Source organism: Pan troglodytes, chromosome 23, assembly GCF_028858775.2.
Source record: "Pan troglodytes isolate AG18354 chromosome 23, NHGRI_mPanTro3-v2.0_pri, whole genome shotgun sequence".
Taxonomy (NCBI): domain Eukaryota; kingdom Metazoa; phylum Chordata; class Mammalia; order Primates; family Hominidae; genus Pan; species Pan troglodytes.
Genome location: NC_086016.1, coordinates 42,113,319 through 42,132,620, shown reverse-complemented (window position 1 = coordinate 42,132,620; position 19,302 = coordinate 42,113,319). Strand labels below are relative to the sequence as shown.

Genomic DNA, 19,302 nt, shown 5'->3' with positions numbered 1-19,302 from the left:
AGATGACCTCATATTTAAGGTCAGTCTTCCCACTGAAAGGTGGGGTCTGTTTCTCCTCCCCTTGAGTCTGGGATGGTCCTGTGACTTGCTTTAATTCAACAGACTGGGGAAGAAGCAAAGCTGGGTGACTTCTAAGGCTGGGCTTAAGGTGTCTGCAGCTCCTGCACAGTTGGAATGCTCCCTCCTGAATCCCTGCCACCATGCTGTGAGAAACCCAAGGCATGCAGAGGTCATATGGAGGAGAACCTTGGGTCAACAGCCTCAAGTTGGTCTCCTAGCTGACAGCCAATACCAACTGCCAGCCATGTGAGTGGGCCCTTTCAAGCATTTCTGGCCAATTGGGCCTCCAGATGACTGTAACTCCAGCCAATACCACTTTGGAAGAGAAGAACTGCCCTACTGAGCCCAGGAAAACACAGAATTATAAGAAATAAAATGCTGTCTTGGTAATGGAGTCTTAAAAATATATGAAAACTTTATTTTTTAGAACAGGTTTAGATTTACAGAAAAATTAGGAAGATAGTCCATTTATCCGGATGCAGTTTCTGCTGTTAGTAACATGTTACCTTAGTATATCTGTCACAATTCATGAACCAATATTGATACATTATTATTTATTTATTAAACTTTAAGTTCTGGGATACACGTGTAGAACATGCAGGTTTGTTACACAGGTATACATGTGCCATGGTGGTTTGCTGCACCCATCAACCCATCACCTACGTTAGGTATTTCTCCTAATGCTATCCCTCCCGTAGCCCCTCAACCCGATACATTAACTAAAGTCCATAGTTTATTAAATTTGCTTAGTTTTTACCTAATGTTCCAGGATCCCATCCAGAATACCACATTACATTGTCATTGTGTCTCCTTAGCTGTCTCTTGGCTGTGAAAGTTTCTCAGATTTTTCTGTTTTCCTTGAGTTTTCAAGAGTGCTGATCAGGTATTCTGCAGAACATCCCGCTAGTGGAATTTGTCTGATGTTTTTCTCATGATTAGACTGGGATAATGGGTTTTAGGGAAGACAACTAGAAATTGAAGTGCCATTTCCTCACATCGTACCAAGGGTACAAAGTATAAAAATGACTTATCACTGTTGATGTTGACTTGATCGCCTGACTTTAGGGTTCTCCACTGTGTGAATCCACACTTAAAGAGTGGAAAGTTATGCTCCACATCCTTGAGGATAGAGTATTTACTAAACTTTTTGCAATTATTCCACTCAGGAGGTTACAATGGTGGTTTTAAACCACTAAGTTTTGATGGGATGTAACAGACATCAAGATATCTGAAACACAATCAAATTTTTCACCATCTCCCATCGCATATTACCTATTTTTTTTTTTTTTTTTTTTTTTTTTTGAGACGGAGCTTTGCTCTTGTTGCCCAGGCTGGAGTACAATGTCACGGTCTCGGCTCACCACAACCTCCGCCTCCTGGGTTCAAGTGATTCTCCTGCCTCAGCCTCCCGAGAAGCTGGGATTACAGGCACATGCCACCATGCCCGGCTAATTTTTTGTATTTTCAGTAGAGACAGGGTTTCTCCATGTCGGTCAGGCTGGTCTCGAACTCCCAACCTCAGGTGATCCGCTCGCCTCGGCCTCCCAAAGTGCTGGGATTACAGGCATGAGCCACCGTGCCCGGCACATTACCCCTTATATGCTATACACAGTTCCCTCTGCATATAATAGCCTTCTCCCCCTCACCCATCCAACAACAAACCAATAAAAACCATGAAACCCGTCTTTCTACAATGCCCAGTTCAAGTGTTCCCTCTCCATTGTGGACTTCCTTCCAGAAAGAATTCATTGCTTTGCCCTAGGCACATATTTAATATCAGTATCATAGCCTGTATGGTATGGTTACCTCCCTCAACTAGGTTAAAAGTGCCCGAAATGCAGAGACCATGTCTTACATAAATAACTTTGCATGCCTGTACCTACGACATCAGCAACTAGTAGGTGCCCAATAAATGTTTGTTGCATTAAATAAACTGAATGACTATAAAAGTATGTCATTTTTGATAATATCTCAATAAAAAGAGATGATACAAATAAACAGCTTAGTTCAGCATGTGTCAGTAAATCCACAATAGAGCTGAAACCTCCCAGTAATGTACAGTTCCACTATGTGACAGCGAAACCAGACACTAAGAAAAATGAGCATTACATTTAACCAGTCAAAGCCACATGTGACAGATAAAATAGTAGTATCTGTTTTCAGATCAGTGTGATAATATAAGCACATAAATGCCAAATAAAATAGGTCACATGAATTTCTCTCTACGGGAATCAGGCCAATGAAGCATATACATATCCGTGCCTCCGGATTTCCTATGTCATCAAAGACTTTTCACAGAATATATATATATATATATATATATATATATATATATTTTTTTTTTTGAGACAGAGTCTTGCTCTGTCCCCCAGGCTGGAGTGCAGTGGCGCGATCTTGGCTCACTGCAAGCTCCGCCTTCCAGGTTCACGCCATTCTCCTGCCTCAGCCTCCCAAGTAGCTGGGACTACAGGCGCCTGCCACCATGCTCGGCTAATTTTTTTGTATTTTTAGTAGAGACGGCGTTTCACTGTGTTAGCCAGGATGGTCTCGATCTCCTGACCTCGTGATCCACCCGCCTTGGCCTCCCTAAGTGCTGGGATTACAAGCTTGAGCCACTGCACCCAGCCTTTTTTTTTTTTTTTTTTTTGAGATGGAGTCTCGCTCTGTTGCCCAGGCTGGAGTACAGGGGCATGATCTTGGCTCACTGCAACCTCTGCCTCCCAGGTTCAAGCAATTCTCCTGCCTCAGCCTCCCAAGTAGCTGGGACTACAGGCCCCTCGCCCTCGCCCTCGCCCTCACCTTGCTTTTATTGAGATGGAGTTTCACACTGTCACCCAGGCTGGAGTGCCGTGGTGTGATCTTGGCTCACTGCAACCCCTGCCTCCTGGCTCCGTCCCATCCCGTCCCATCCCGTCTCGTCTCATCTTTATTGAGATGGAGTTTCACACTGTCACCCAGGCTAGAGTGCAGTGGTGTGATCTTGGCTCACTGCAACCTCTGCCTCCTGGGTTCAACTGATTCTCCTGCCTCAGCCTCCCGAGTAGCTGGGATTACAGGCACAGCTGGGATTACAGGTGCATGCTAACAGGCCCAGCTAATTTTTGTATTTTTAGTAGAGATGGGGTTTTGCTATGTTGGCCAGGCTAGTCTCAAACTCCTGACCTCAAGTCATCTGCCTGCCTCGGCCTCCCAAACTGCTGGGATTACAGGTGTGAGCCACTGCACCCAGTCACAGAAGGTAATTTTCATATTTAACCTCTAAAAATGTGGAACAATAAGACAGATCCATGGGTAACTCTGTTAATTTGATTCAATTTTATCTCTCACATACACAGCAGAAAAATTAAATAAGCCCTGAAGTGGTCCTTGGGAAAAATGTAAGAAATATTCACTGTTCCTCCAAAGGATATGTTCAGAGGCGTCTGAAGTTTTACATTAACAATAACTCTGTCAACTTGTCTTCCTTCAGCATTTACAATAGAAGCTTTCACAACAATAGCAGAACTCTCTTTGAGAAATTTGTTAGGTCATACAAAATTGCAATCTGGTGACCATTCAGGGAAAAAAAGCTCGTTCTAAACTGATGTGAAATTTAACATTCTTTCTTCCTGCCTCCACTTTAAATGGTTGGAGCTCCAATAATTAAAACAAAGAATAAATAATAGTTTAAGGAGTCAATTCTGTGTATCAACACCCAGCACAGTTCCTAGCACACAGTAGGTGCTCAATAAATATTTGCTGAATTAATCAGGAGAGAGGAGGGGAGGAAAGGAGGCAAAAATAAGGAATTTTGCTTGTGCATAATTCAGGAATGATCTATAATCTGTTTACAGCAGTCTTTTAGAAACCATCACCTGCTTTATATCTTTCTGGCAGAGAAAAAAAAAAAATCCCTAAACTCAAGAGGTCAAAGTCTACATTTCCCAACTCCCGAAGAATATATAATCCTAATCCATCTCTGAACTTCAATAAACATCTCTCTCCAAGAAAATGTTACGGAAGATGCTGCACAGTTTCAGAGAACACTCTTCAAGAGGAACAGCAAAATTCACTTCCTCCAACAAGACTTCTATACCGAGCTGGGCACGGTGGCTCAGCCTGTAATCCCAGCACTTTGGGAGGCTGAGGCGGGCGGATCACGAGGTCAGGAGATCGAGACCTTCCTGGCTAACACGCTGAAACCCCGTCTCTACTAAAAAATACAAAAAATTATCTGGGCAAAAAATTATCCGGGCGTGGTGGCAGGCGCCTGTCAAGTCCCAGCTACTCGGGAGGCTGAGGCAGGAGAATGGCGTGAACCCGGGAGGCGGAGCTTGCAGTGAGCCGAGATCGCACCACTGCACTCCAGCCTGGGCAACAGAGCGAGGCTCCGTCTCAAAAAAAAAAAAAAAAAAAAAAAAAAAGACTTCTATACCAACCCTGCCCATTCATAAGGGCTCCTGATTTATACTTGCACAACTTACCTGGATATTTTGTAAACCATATTGACCGTTTATTCATTTGTTAACTATTCTTTTTTTTTTTGAGACGGAGTCTCGCTGTCGCCCAGGCTGGAGTGCAGCGGCGCAATCTTGGCTCACTGCAAGCTCCGCCTCCCGGGTTCACGCCATTTTCCTGCCTCAGCCTCCCGCGGGGGACTACAGGCGCCCACCACCACGCCCGGCTAATTTTTTTTTTTTTTTGCATTTTTAGTAGAGACGGAGTTTCACCGTGTTAGCCAGGATGGTCTGGATCTCCTGACCTCGTGATCCGCCCGCCTCGGCCTCCCAAAGTGCTGGGATTACAGGCGTGAGCCACCGCGCCCGGCCAATTCATTTGTTAACTATTCTTAGCACCTTTTCTACAACTGCAATTCCAAGCCTTTCCTCTTAATAGGAAATCAAAACTTGTCATTTCAAGTCTTCAACTGTGTACTCTACACTCTACCAACTACAATGACTTCTCTTTCGAAGGCAATACAAAGAAAAGCTGAACCCACTTTCTTTCTTTCTTTCCTCCTCCAAAACTCCCTCCGCCATTAAACAAGAGTCAGAAGAGCAGGATTTGGGCCTGAGCTCAGGCATTACTGCAGTACGAGGCCCGTTAAGCCTGGGAATCTGAGAAACCTTTTTCTAACTGCACTCTGCCTTCCTCCACCCATTTCTTCCCTCTTTTCTCAAACATGCATAGCCCTCTTCCATTTTAAAAAAATCTTTCACTTGAACTTAATCCTCCTCCTCATTGTTCTCTCTTCCATTTATTTCCAAATGTCCTAAAATTGGGTGGTGGACTATAGTCATAACTCATTTTAAAAAATCATTTAATTTCTCTTTAACCCATAAAATTTGGTTTCTGCACCTCCTACTCCAATTAAATGGCACCCTTGAACACCAGTAAGTTATTTTTAGAAACTATCATAGAAAATTTAAAACATGTACAAAGTAAATACAAATAAACTCCTATGTACCCATCACAACACTTCAATAGTTGCCAACATTCTGCCATTCCTGCTTCATCTATACTTCCATGTATTCTCCACTCCATTTGATTGTCAGTTTCACCACATAAAACGTACCTACACTGTAACCATTTTTATTGTAATTATAAACAATTGCACCCCTATCAGACACAGAACATCTCCATCACCCCCTAGAAAGTTTTCTCATATCCTTTCTCTTTAATTAGTTCTTAAACAAATCCACGTGTCTTTTCTCACTTGTCAACCTCCTTGATTCTTGGCAGCATCTGAAGTTACTGAGTGAGACTTTCTCTTGAAATTCCCCTTTTGATTTCTATGATGCAAAAGGATCTCAATCCATCCTCGAGTCACATCAGTTTTGGCGCCAAAATACACCTCAAGTCTGTCTTTCCTCCACTTCCAGTAACACCCATGAATGTAGTCCTACCCGAACAGCTGCACGTGTCTTCTCACCAGGCTCCCTGTTTCCACTCTTAACTCTTTCCAATCCACTGTCCAGACAGCAGCCAGAGCCACCTCTTAAAATGCAAATCCTACACATCACATCACTCCTCGAGTGAACAGCCTTCAATGGCTGCCCTAGGCATGGAGAATAGGTCCACGTTGCACACTGTGGCCTCTGAGGCCTTGCAAGGTCTCTGTCTCTCTCTCTAACCTCCTGTCACACTTGGCCCACAGGTTTCTGAGAGTTCTTGGAAGAGGCCAAGAGCTTTTGCAGCTGTTTCCTGTGTCTAGAACACTGTTGCTTCAGCTCTCCACACAGCTGGCTCCCTTGCCCATTAGCTTCAGCTGAAATGTCCCCGTCTCAGAGAGACCTTCCTTGACTAGCTACGCTCTTCCTCCCAGCTGCCCTGCATGACATGGCTTTATTTTTTTCATAGTACTTACCATCATTTATAATTATTATCTTTATTTATATTTATTCATGTCTCCCACTAAAATGAAACCGCCTTGAGAGTAGGAACCATGTATTTTTGGTTCACTGTTGTATCCCATGATAACACGTGCTTAAGAATTATTTATTGAAGGCCAGGCGCAGTGGCTTACACCTATAATTCCAGCACTTTGGGAGACTGCGTCAGGAGAATCACTTGAGCCCAGAAGTTCGAGACCAGCCTGGGCAACACAGCAAGACTCTGTCTCTACCAAAAAAAAAAAAAAGAGCCAGGTGTGGTGGCACACACCTGTGGTCCCAGCTACTTGGGAGGCTGAGGTGGGAGAATTGCTTGAGGCTGGGTGGTTGAGGCTGCAGTGAGCTGTGAGCTGTGAGCCGTGAGCCGTGATCATACCACCACACTCCAGACTTGGTGACAGAGAAAGATTCAGTCTCAAAAAAAAATATTGAACAAAAATAAATTCAGCTGAAAATCACTTTTTGGTAAAAAATTCTCTACTTTTCCTCAAAACCTACTACCTTTCCTAATGGCCTTCTGTTAACAGACATCCACAAACTATGTAACCACAGCAAAATGACAAATTCCAGCCATACATTAAATCATTCCAAATATAAGATTTTATTGATTGATTGATTTACACCCTTGGAGGAGGAGAATGGACTGACCCCTGCGAGATGAGATCAGCCTCCAAATATAAGATTTTAAACAAAAGCAAACAGGAGGAAAAACATAAGAACCTGAGTTAAACTAAGGCTGATGAAGTTGAAGTTATAATCTAATTTATAACAGAAGCATCCACTTAGTGCAAGTATAAAAAGAGTGTTCTCTTATTCTTGAGTCTAATTCATTCTGAACTGATAAACTATTCAGTAACTGAAAAATCAAGAAAGCTAGTCATTTATTTTTCCAAAAAGAAGTTGAAAACTGAGTTTATGGCACAGTAATATATTCTATACCAGTCTAATTACATGTTCACCAAGCAATCTCCCAATTATACCTTCTCTTTCCAGGGAGAAAATGTACTAGCCAGAAATCCAATCTTCCTTTTTTTTGAGGCAGGGTCTGGCTTTGCTGCCCAGGCTGGAGTGCAGTGGCATGATCACAGCTCACTGCAGCGTCAACAGCCCTGGGTACAAATGATCCTCCTACCTCAGCCTCCTGAGTAGCTGGGACTGCAGGCATGCACCACCATGCCCAACTAATTTTTGTATTTTTTGGAGACAGGGTTTTGTCATGGTGCCTAAGCTGGTCTCGAAGTCTTGAGCTCAAGCGATCTGCCCGCCTCGGACTCCCAAAGTGCTGGGATTGCAGGCATGAGCCCCAGTCTTCCTTAACATTATATTTCACTATCAATTAGTAAATTAGGATCTGGAGGAAGGGTGTATATGTACCTCAGAAATTCTGGGGTGTGTGTATCTTGGGTGTCCTGGGTATGTGTGCCTCTGTGTGTGTGTGAGAGGGAGATTCCTAGATCGTGTGTGTACCTCACAGGCTCTGACTAACCCTACATCAGATTCAGGGTCTAGATGAGTCTGATGAAAACCTATAAGCTTCTGCTTTAGCTACGGAAAGAAGAAAGAAATCTGGTGATATGGGAAAGGAAAACCAAGAGGACAGGATGACATCTGTCCCTCCACCCAAGCCATGGACTAGATCATAGCCCCGTAGAGGGGGCATTCAGAAAGAAACGGAAAGAGTTGTTTTCAGAGCTCCCAGGAAGAGCTACAGACAATTCTGAATGGACAGAGAGGGAAGTAAAAGTAATACTAAGGGTCTCATGTAACTATGTTAAGAAGCAGCCAAGGAAAATCAGCACATGGAGCCAGATATAGACAAAAATATAGATAAATATTTATATATAGGATTTATATATAGGATTAATATATATTTATTTTTATTTATTATATATATTTACATACAAGATTTGATGATAACACTCCTTAGGCTTTAGATTGAAAAAACAAAGCAAACAAATTACCATTTAAAAATTTATAATACGTAGCCATAAAAAAGAATTAAATCATCCAGGCATGGTGGCTCATGCCTGTAATCCCAGTACTTTGGAAGACCTAGGTGGGTGGAATGCTTGAGATCAGAAGTGTGAGACCAGCCTGGACAACAAAGTGAGACCCCGTCTCTACAAAAAATACAAAAATTAGCCAGGTTTGGTGGTGTGCACCTGTAGTCCCAGCTACTCAGGAGGCTGAGGTGGGAGGATGGTTTGAGCCTGGGAGGCAGAGGCTGCAATGAGTCAAGATCGTATGACTGCACTCCAGCCTGGGCAATAGAGCCAGGCCCAGTCTAAAAAAAAAAAAAAAAAAAAAAAAGAATTAAATAACGTCCTTTGCAGCAACAGGGATACAGCTGAAGGCCATTATCCTAAATGAATTAACACAGAAACAGAAAACCAAATGCTGCATGTTCTCACTTATAAGTGGAAGCTAAACACTGGGTACATGTGGACATAAAGATGGAAATGGTGGACACTGGGGACTCCAAAAGGGAGAGGGAGGGAAGGGAACAAGGGTTCAAAGACAAGCTCTTGGGTACTATGCTCACTACCTGAGTGATGGAATCATTTGTACCCCAAGCCTCAGCATCACACAACATACTCATGCAACAAACCTGCACATGTACCTCTGAATCTAAAATAAAACAAAATAAAATTTGTAATAGAAAAACACCTAAAAATTACCAGTGACTGCCTCTGTGCAGCAGGAACAGGGGACCAGCTTTGACTCCTGACTTTATATACTTCTGATTTTTTATAAGCCTATAGTAACTTTCATAACAAACTTTAAAAGACATAGTATTAGTGTTCTAAAAATAAATTATAAAGTTCTCTGTAGTTCAGTAAAATTGTTTTAAATTAGCATATACGATTAAAAAGTATACTGAAAAGAAAAAATATTTCTCAATCTTATGTTAGGTTCTAATTTAACTCAATTGAATTTTTACAGTCATGTAAAATGAAATACCCATTCGACTCATCCACAGCCTCTACTGTTCAATTTCTACCCAAACTGTACCTTTCAGTAATTTACTGACCTTGGAACTGCTTTCTTCCGATACTTCTCCCTCATTGGTTTGCATGGGAACAGATTTTGTGCAAAACTCTGCAGAAACACAAAAATACTGCCTAAAAGAAGAGAGAAGAAAAAAGTATGTAAGGAATTCAGGGCAAAAAAAATTTTTTTTCAAAGGTTTAGACTGGAATTCTCTCAATAAGGCCACAGATACTGTGAAGTAACTTTGACTAACTTTGTGTGTGTGTTTTGTGTCTATGCACATGCATCTTAAAGGTAAGAAAGGGAGGGAGAGAAGCAGGGAGGGAATGTTTCCCATCTTGGGGGAGAAGGGTAGATAGGAAAGGTTTCCAGCATTGGGATATTAATAGCTCTAGATTTCTTTCCCTATTTTATTTGGCTTTTGGCAGAGGTGGTGGTGAAATTCTTACAGCAGACACTGACCTGCAAGAAAGTATGGCAGTGAGCAAAGCAGCGCACCTGTTGTTCCGCCCCTGCAGGTCACAGTGCCTGGGTATTAGGCTAAGGCTATTGGAATTGGCAGGGTTTCCCGGCCTTATAATTTATGAATAACGTTCCTGCTTTCTTTATAACTGAAATTAAAGTACACTATAATGGCTGGCCCCACTTTTCATTTTTAGGAAATGTGCTTAATAAACTAAATGTCAGTTCATTTATTTTTATATGAGACTATTTATAGGGCAAGACAGTAAAAAGTAATTAAGTTTTCCTCAAAGAATAAAATGAGTCAAGAAAAAGTTAAAATTTTATGAATTAAAATGTACCAAAAGGAAACTACTAAAAATTTATGCAACATTTTCAAGAATTCATTACACATGTAATTATTGAGGAATATTTTTTTTTTTTGAGACACAGTCTTGCTGTGTCGCCCAGGCTGGAGTGCAGTGGTGAGAGTTTGGCTCACTGCAACCTCCACCTCCTGGGTTCAAGCGATGCTCCTGCCTCAGTCTCCCAAGTAGCTGGGACTACAGGTGCCTGCCACCACACCCGGCCAATTTTTGTATTTTTAGTAGAGACAGGGTTTCACTATGTTGGATAGACTGGTCTTGAACTCCTGACCTTGTGATCCGACCGCCTCAGACTCCCAAAGTGCTGGGATTACAGGCGTGAGCCACCGCTCCTGGCCCTATTGAGGAATAATTATTCAAATGACACGAATCTCCATTATAATACAGGTATGAATATTTACAAACCTATCAGCTACTCTAAAGCTCATAGCTACAAAACATAAAAACTAAAAAAGGCCAGGTGCAGTGGCTCATGCCTATAATCCCAGCAATTTGGGAGGCTGAGGCAGGTGGATGGCTTGAGCTAACGCGTTCAAGACCAGACTGGGGGCGAAACCCCATCTCTACCCAAAATACAAAAATTAGCCAGGCGTGGTGACACATGTATGTGGGCCCAGCTACTTGAGAGGCTGAGGTGGGAGGACTGGTTGAGTCCAGGAGGTCAAGGCTGCAGTAAGCTGTGATCACACCACTGCACTCCAGCCTTGGCAACAGAGTGAGACCCTGTCTCAAAAAAAAAAAAAAAAAAAAAGGTAAAAAGATGCTGGTAGTGTATGTTTTTTGTGTGTGCAAGAAAAATCTATTAATGCACAACGCTTGATGATCTGTTTTGGTGTAGGCTTCTCTATAACCAGCCAAGACTCAAGGCTAAGAAGGCACTTCCAGGAAGCTGTTGCCTCATCTACTGGGTGGGAAGGGGTTACCAAAATATCTACTTTGCTCACCCACCTAGCAAGGTCTTGTTGGGAACAAATGCATATTTATGTGATGTGAAGGGTAAAATCAGTACAGTAGAAGCTCTCAATTGATATCCATTCACTTGCTCCCAGCTTAATCAACATTGCCCATCCTCTCTGTAAAACACATGAGGGATGCTCACAGCAAGTGAAAATAGGCTTTCTCTAGTTGATTTTGTCCCTCACCTATTTATCACAGTTGTGCAAAAAAAAAAAAAAAAAGTTCTCTTTCTATAAAAATTAGGTTGATAGCATTGGAAAAACTCAATAACTTATCCAGAAAGATTTTATGTGTAATTTGCTTCACAGATGTCTTTAAGTTCTCCTACTTCACTGAAACAGAGACTGCATTTCTCTGTTTCATTATAGGCATAGCTGAACCAGATGATGCATTATAGGCATAGCTGAACCAGAAAAACTCCTTGGAACTCCATTCATGCTTGCAGGCCTGTGCTCAGCACACTCCTTGGTCTGGTGCTGTACTGTCTGCTTCCTCCAGACCCACGCTCCATTCTCCGCCTAACTGTGTGCCCCAGGGGACACCATCATTGGGCTCCTTATCTTCTGGCTGCTGGCTGGGCTAAGCCAGTGGGAGGCACTGACTGGAGACAGGAGGTCGGGAGAGGAAGAAGGGATGGCAGTGGTTGTTTCTTCTATGAAAGGGCACTTCTCTCAACTTGCTGGCTTCTCCTTCAGCTTTAATCTTTTTACTTTCATCCTTTCTGGATTCTCCTATTTGGCTGTTCTATTTTTCTTAAGTCTCTTTCTAGCTTGACTTGCCTGGCTAAATTAGTTTTTTCCTTCTCTGACAATCACTGCTATTTCCCATTACCGACTCCTCCTCCCTATCCCCCAACACTGCACACTGTCATCTCTCCTCCCCCATGCTATCACCCTCTACCCAAGGCTTTAACCAAGACTTCTGCCCCTCCACTCACTTCTTAAAATCCATCGGGTCCCAATAAGATCCTACCAAGGCCCAAGTCTTACCTTCTCTACTACTACAGCCCTCAGTTTTCCAACATGTTAGAATGGAAATAGGGAAACCAACAAAGGCTACTGAACCACCCAGTGGCTGACAACAATTGGGAACCTTACTATTGCTAGACCTGAAGCGGAAGGGGCAGTGACTGGAACCTGGAGGGGGAGCTGTGGCCGTCACTGAAGAGTCCAACAGACCCGAATGCTTACGGATGTGTGACCTTGAGGGAATTTACTCAATTTGTCTCAGTCTCAGCTTCCCTACCAAAACTTGGGAATAGTAGTTATTCTGAGGATTCACTGACAATGTATTTGCACTTGATACATAATAGGTACTTAATAAGTACATGGAGATGACCAACTCACAAGACATTCTCTACTCTGAATTCTTATTCTTTCAGGGTCCGATCCCCAGTGATCTCCATTTCCCTTTGGACATGCTGTGAAAGGGGAATGCTTCTTCCTGGCTCCTGAGTTTCCACCTTTGGCTCCTCTCCACCCGCACACAATCCACTCCAGAGAAGGTAACAGGATCTTACTTTAATGGTGAGTTTGGAAGGAGAAACAACGTAGGTGGAGCTCAGCCCTGTCTTTTCCTTCCTTCTGGAAACCAGCTGCCCCAGGAAGCCTGCATTCTCCTCTTCTCCTCCACCCATAAACACAGGACCCTCACAACTACCCGTGAGCAGGTCAGTCTGTGTTATTATGAAGTTCAGTGTTAAGTTCACTGGCCTGTAGATGTGTCACATTCTCCAATACAGCTTTTTTTTTTTAAGCCCGGCCCCTCTGCCCAGTGGCACACATAATAGCAGTGGCAGCGGGAATGGGTGGTCCAATACCGCTTTATTAGTCAGAGAAACAGTATTTTGGTCTCCCAAATGCCCTCCTTTTAAAAAGGAGGGAAAAATGAAAAGTGTAACAATTTCTCGCTGCATATAAGCTTTTAAAAAGGAGGACATTTGGGAGACCAAAATATAGAGAGCCCAGTCAAGGGAAGGAGAGTGCTATTTATTGGGTCTCAAAGACCCTAACCTCTGGTGCGTGGCACCGAAATTTTGATAAATAGACACGAACTAAAATTCAAGGGAGTAAAATACATGTGGCATTTTTGAGGCTTCTGTTAAGGCCAGGACTTTGGGCCTTGGACTTTAATGAGGGGGCACAGTATTTTCTTGTAGAAGTTTATATTAGGCTTTTTACTGTTGTTTTTATAGTTATACACTAGCTTGTAACTATTGAGGCTGAATTAGAGGTTTATAAACCATAGGCACACAGTATTTTGACCTTAGCAGCGACTGTAGTTATGGCAACTTTGTCTTCACATAAGTGGCTGTTTCTATAGAGACAAGGCTGCGTACACTAGGCACATAAGCCTTAGCAAAGGGTTGGGGGCTTTGCAGGCTTCATCAAGAAACAAGCCACAGACGGTTGTGGCGGTGGTGGTGATGCTGGTATTGAAAGCTCATTTACATATCAGCTGTGCAGGCAGTCTCAGCATACACTGGCTGCTCTGGCCTAGCAAGCAAATGCCAGCTGTGCTGGCCTCAGCAAAGGGAATAGGGCATTAGTGGGCTTGGGTGGCTTCAGTGTACAGAAGGCTGCTGCTTGACCTTGAATTATGCCGGCACAGCTTTTCCTAAGCAGGCATGGCTGAGGAAAGATTAGACTTCAGGGAAAACAGACTTTCTTCCTACAGGCCTTTTAGACATCAGAAAGTGGAACAATTACTCGCTGCATATAAGCTGCAAAGCAGCTGAATTTCAAATAGCACACATGCATTACAAAACCAGTGAAGTTCTTCCTTTAAATTGCTTGTGCTAGGTTTATATAGGTGATTCAAAAGGAAAATGAAAATTAAGAGGTTTCTGGCTATACAAGGAAGGAAGGAAGGACGGAAGGGAGGGAGGGAGGAGGGAAAGGAGGAAGGAAGGGAGACTGGCATAACCCTGGCTGACCTAGACTTACTGGTTAAGAACAATGTACTAAGAAACAAAAGCTAGGGAATGCTAGGGGAGGAAAACTTTTTTCCCTGCTCCTGATGCTTCCTTCCACATGGGACAATATCCAATTTTTCATATTCCTGGCCTTGTATCCCTGACTCAGGCTGTCAGGGGTGAAGTCACTTCTCTGATGAGTGTGTTTGGAAGAAGAAACCAGGCTTGCATAGTCCAGCCCTTTTCTCTCCCTTTTCCCTTGGGGGCACCTGTTCTGCTCTGCTCCTTTTGTTGGCTAGGAGGCAGGCGAGAAGGCAGGTCTATTCCAGACTAGTGTTGGTGGGCGAATAAACCTGTTAAGTCCTGCAGTTCAGTATTAAAAATCTGCTTGCCCTTAGATTTAAGCCAGTTCTCCTATGGCAACTTTATGAATGATAAACGTGAAACTTTGATCTCCACCTATCTGCCTTACTCCTTTGTGCTAAGTCTCTGTTGGTTCAGAACTTGAGCAGGGAAGAGAATATTACTTATTGGATACCCTTTGATCTCAACTTGTATCTAAAACGTATCCTCCTCAGAATTAAGTTCAGTTTTCCATATCAGCCTTGTCTTCCAAATTATTCCATTACCACAGCATTAATCACACACTTTTACTTCCTAAGCTTTTCACTAACCTCATTTCTAGTTACTCTCAAAGCACCCTGTATTCTGCATTCACGCAGGCAAATCTTTCCATTCTCAGCACACAACATGCTGATCTCTCTCTATGTATATCCTAGTCCACACCCTACTGGAAACCCCTTCCCCTCATCACCAATCCACATCTCTACCCTTCTAATATCTATTCAGTATTTTTTTTTTTTTTTTGAGACAGGGTCTCACTCTGTCACCCAGGCTGAAGTGCAGTGGCATGATCATGGCTCAATGTAGCCTCAGCCTCGCTGGGCTTCCCAAGTAGCTGGAACTACAGGTACACATCACCATGCCCAGCTAATTTTTGTATTTATGGTAGAGTTGGGATTTCACTATGTTGCCCAGGCTAGTCTTGAACTTGTGAGCTCAAGCAATCCACCTGCCCAGGCCTCCCAAAATGCTGGGATTTAGGTGTGAGCCACAGTGCCTGGCCTCCAGTCAATTTTTATTTCTAAAAATCTTTCCTGATTAAAACCATGTAATGTGCCCACTTACTAAATGTCATATTGATACCCATTTTTATCTTTGTCCTTTATTTCACTTGCTCTCATTTTTTGTTGTTTTGGAGCTGTCCTTAGTTTTCAATGTGTTTCTTGAACAAACCTTGATAACATTCTTGTTTGAAGGCATGGCTTCTGGTTGTGTCTAGGGCAACTTTACTTTCCTTTTGACAAAACAGAAGGTAAGTAAGGTAGGCAATGCAGAAGTGTGCGGTTAACTAAGGGTTCCATGTAAGAAGTGACAAAGTCTAATGTATCAGTGCTAACAGAGTCACAAAAAAGTCAGGGCAAAGCCCACTTACATGAAAACTAGAGGGGTGAACAAGTCATGCCAAAGTGACAAGTCATGTCCCCTCATGAGATGATGAGACAACACACAAGTGTTTATGTATGCATGTATGTATGTATGTTATCTATGTATGTATTTAGAGACAGAGTCCCGCTCTGTTGCCCAGGTTGGAGTGCAGTGGCGCGATATCAGCTCACTGCAACCTCTGCCTCCCAGGTTCAGGCGATTCTCCTGCCTCAGCCTCCCAAGTAGCTGGGACTACAGGCACGTGCCACCACGCCTGGCTAATTTTTGTATTTTTAGTAGAGACAGGGTTTCACCATGTTGGCCAGGCTGGTCTGGAACTCCTGACCTCAAGTGATCTGCCCGCCTAGGCCTCCCAAAGTGCTGGGACTATAGGTGTGAGCCACCATGTCCGGCCGACACAAGTGTTTTCTGTTTTTGCACATCACTTCAACTTGGAGCAGTCACCAGTCTGTGACCTGCGGTAGGTGGTGGATAGTCTTGACCTGGCACAGTGCTTGCTACACACATGACAGGACTCAGCAAATGTTAAGAACTAAATACAAGTAATGTCCTACAGTACCTGTGCAAGTTCTTCCAGGAAAATAGCCAAATATGTTAATATTTTCAAAAGCCCTCCAGGATCCAGCCCTCGCCTGTCTCTCCAGCCTCGTCTGCCTGGTCTCTGTTCCATTTGTTCCAGCCGTAATGAACATCTTACAGCTTTGCCAATATGGCAGACTGTTTCAGGTTTCCATGTTTTTGTTGCTATCACTCCCTCTGCCTTTCCCTCCTCTGGTGCCACAAGGGGAGACCCTACTTTCCAATCAAGGCTCAGCTTTTATGAACTATTTCCTGATCCATCTCTAGGCAGAAATAATGATTCCTTCCTCAGTGCCTCCAGTGGATCTTGTTTGAATTATATTATGGGATCTGTAACACTTTATTGGATTTATTTACTCAAACAGATTCCTCTATGTGATAAGGATTAGACTGTCAACCCCTTGATACCAGATGCTATATCTTGTTAATCTCTGTATTCAGTCTACTTAAAACTGTGTACCTGGCATTTAATATGTATTCAATAAATTTCTATGTAAGAATGACTGAATTAATCAATGACAGTGCTTTTTCTTTAAAATGCAATAGATATCAATTCAATAAACATTTACTGTGCCTCTACCACATGCCAGATGGTGCTGGGATACTGTGTTATGCTGGAATGAGCTGTGGCTTTGAAAATGTAGAACCGTTCTTCTTTGTCAGTTATTAGCTGTGTGGTCTTGGGCAAGTTATTTAACTTCCTAATCCTGATATTTTCATCCATAAAGCTGTGCAGGAAAAGGTGTTATAAAGATTAAATTAAACAATGTGTGTAGAACTCTTAGCAAGGTGTCTAAGAGCATTTTATCTTATTTCTCTATACTACTGAGGCTGAATTGGAGGTTCAAAAACCATAGGCCACACAGTATTTTGACCTTAGCAGTGGCTATGGTTATGGCTACTGTCTTCAGGTGAGTGGCTGTCTCTATAGAGACAAGGTGCATACACTAGGCACATAAGCCTAGCAAAGGGTTGGGGAGAAATTCATCATGAATTTCTCATCCTACCCTGGACCCCTCATATTAGCTCATATTAGCAATCCTACCCTGGACCCCTCATATTAGCAAGTCCTATCATTTTTGCTTTCAAAATTTGTTTCTCAGATCCACCCACAATTCTTCATTTTCACTGCTGTCATCCTTTCTTGCTTGTGGGGGCCTCTTTTAGGCATTGAAAATAGGTTAGCTCCTTTCCAAGCAGTCTCAAAGGGTTTATATATTAGTAAAGGAGACAGATACAAATAAACAACTTTAATATAAAATATTGAATAATTTATTACTGTAATAACAACAGGTGCTCTTAGAATACAGATGAAAAAGAAATTCTGCCAAGGGAGTTTGGGAGAAGAAGACAACAGGAAAAATACAACAAGAAGAGTAGATAGTCACATTCTTCTCCCTGCTTCCAAGCTCTAAAAAGAGAAAAGCATCAACCAAGGCACAAAGCCACGAAAAAATACTATATATATATATCTAGGGAAAAGAAAATGGTCCATTAAGGCTTACAGATAAGGATTCACTAAAAAAGCAGCCAGAAATGTTGACTGGAATTAGGTTTGAAGGGATCTGTGGGACAACATCTGCAGCAACTGGATGCCATGAGGGCTGTTTAAGCAAAGGCGTGACCTGAGTAAATCTATCGTTCAGAAAGTGAACCCTGGCAGTAATGTGGACTACAGACCGCAGCAGGGAAAGGTGAGAGACAGAGACGCTAGGGGAACACTCACATAAAATTCACATAATCCTAATAACTAAGTTGTAGCTTTCTAGCATGAGGCACCAAATGTCAGTATCCATCTAAATACCAGTGCTTTTAAAAGGCACCTACCATATAGTAGGAAAGCAAGGGGCTGGTATGATGGTCACCTTAAAAATATCTTTCTGTAAGAACTTGGTAAAAGGGCAACAATGTTTTTGAAAAAGTACTTTTCTTCTTTTTAAGAAGACTATTGCCAATACATGGTAGATATATATTTTAAAAACTTACCTTTGACAGTACCTGGGGCAACACAAGCCCGTGAAGATGAGTCTAGGTTACATTCAGTGCAAAAAACCACAACCCTGAAAAGAGAAAAAAATCACTATGAACTGTATGCTCATAGCAAGATGCCACATGAAACAGTGGCACAGGCAGACTTGTGGAAATCCAGCTCCTCCTTTCACCAGCTATTGTTTCTAGGCCCGCAGCCCAACCCCTCAGAGCTCAGCTTCCTCAACCAACACTGGGAACAACACCACCACCTTCTTCACAGGGTTCTTTTGAAGTTTAAATGAAGTATGTGTAAAACTCTTAGTACAGGGCAGGATACCAAACACATGCTCAATAAAGGCAAGTGGTTATTAATATTAAGGCTTTGTACTATCAAGGGCATCACCCTCTACCCAGGTGTTTAGGTCAGACCCTGACATCCGTCATGAATTTCTCACCCAACCCCTCATATCAGCCCATCAGCAAGTCCTATCATTTCCTCTTTCAAAATCTGTTTCTCAGATCTACCCATAATTCTTCATTTTCACTGCTGTCCTTCTTGCTTGTTGGGGCCATTTCGCTGGTTCTCTGTTCCTACTCTTGCTCCTCCCCAATCCATTCCCCCATAATAGCTGGAACAGTCTCTTCAAAATCAATTCATAGCAAGTTGCTAGTAAATGCAGTAAATATTTTATTTATTCCATGATGGAATCTCTCTCTGAAATATATATTCATGTATTTGAATACAGAGATATAGGAATATATATTAAATGGCCAGCAACTTCATTTTACAATGACACAAACAAACGCAGAAGGAATGCTCCTCAAGGTTGGAGCTACCTATGTGTGTGTAGGTGCTCAAAGCAATGGCGAGCCCAGCAGAGGCTCATCTGGGACCAGCATCTACACCGCTGTCAGAAAGCTGGCACTATTTGGAAGTTGGCCCCTTAGTTTCACAGTCAACCCAATACTTCTGTCCAAGACAGCGTGCTCCATTCCCCACAGCTAGAGATTGTAAGTCAGGGCTTCAGCCCCACGTTAGAGCACAGTGCTGAGACAGTGCTGCAGGGAATCTGAAAGCACCTCACTGCCCTGCTATCTGTCGTCCCCTCTATTTGACTTACTT

General features: G+C 42.7%; 1 protein-coding gene across 9 annotated transcripts in view; it reads right to left on the bottom strand.

Moving 5' to 3' along the window:
* Nucleotides 1-19,302, bottom strand: part of TNRC6B (trinucleotide repeat containing adaptor 6B) — a 278,141-nt gene that overhangs the window by 187,657 nt on the left and 71,182 nt on the right. For 8 of the 9 annotated variants that reach the window (XR_010156023.1, XM_024352845.3, XM_024352849.3 and 5 more), the window contains exons 2-3: nt 18,195-18,268; nt 9,463-9,553 (exon numbers count right to left, since the gene is read on the bottom strand). Coding sequence is in view for 7 of the 9 variants with exons in the window: in XM_024352845.3 (XP_024208613.2) it covers nt 9,463-9,507 (45 nt within the window). In the remaining 2 variants the exon portion in view is untranslated. The remainder of the gene's footprint in view (nt 1-9,462; nt 9,554-18,194; nt 18,269-19,302) is intronic. The other variant, XM_024352846.3, reaches the window with a different exon arrangement.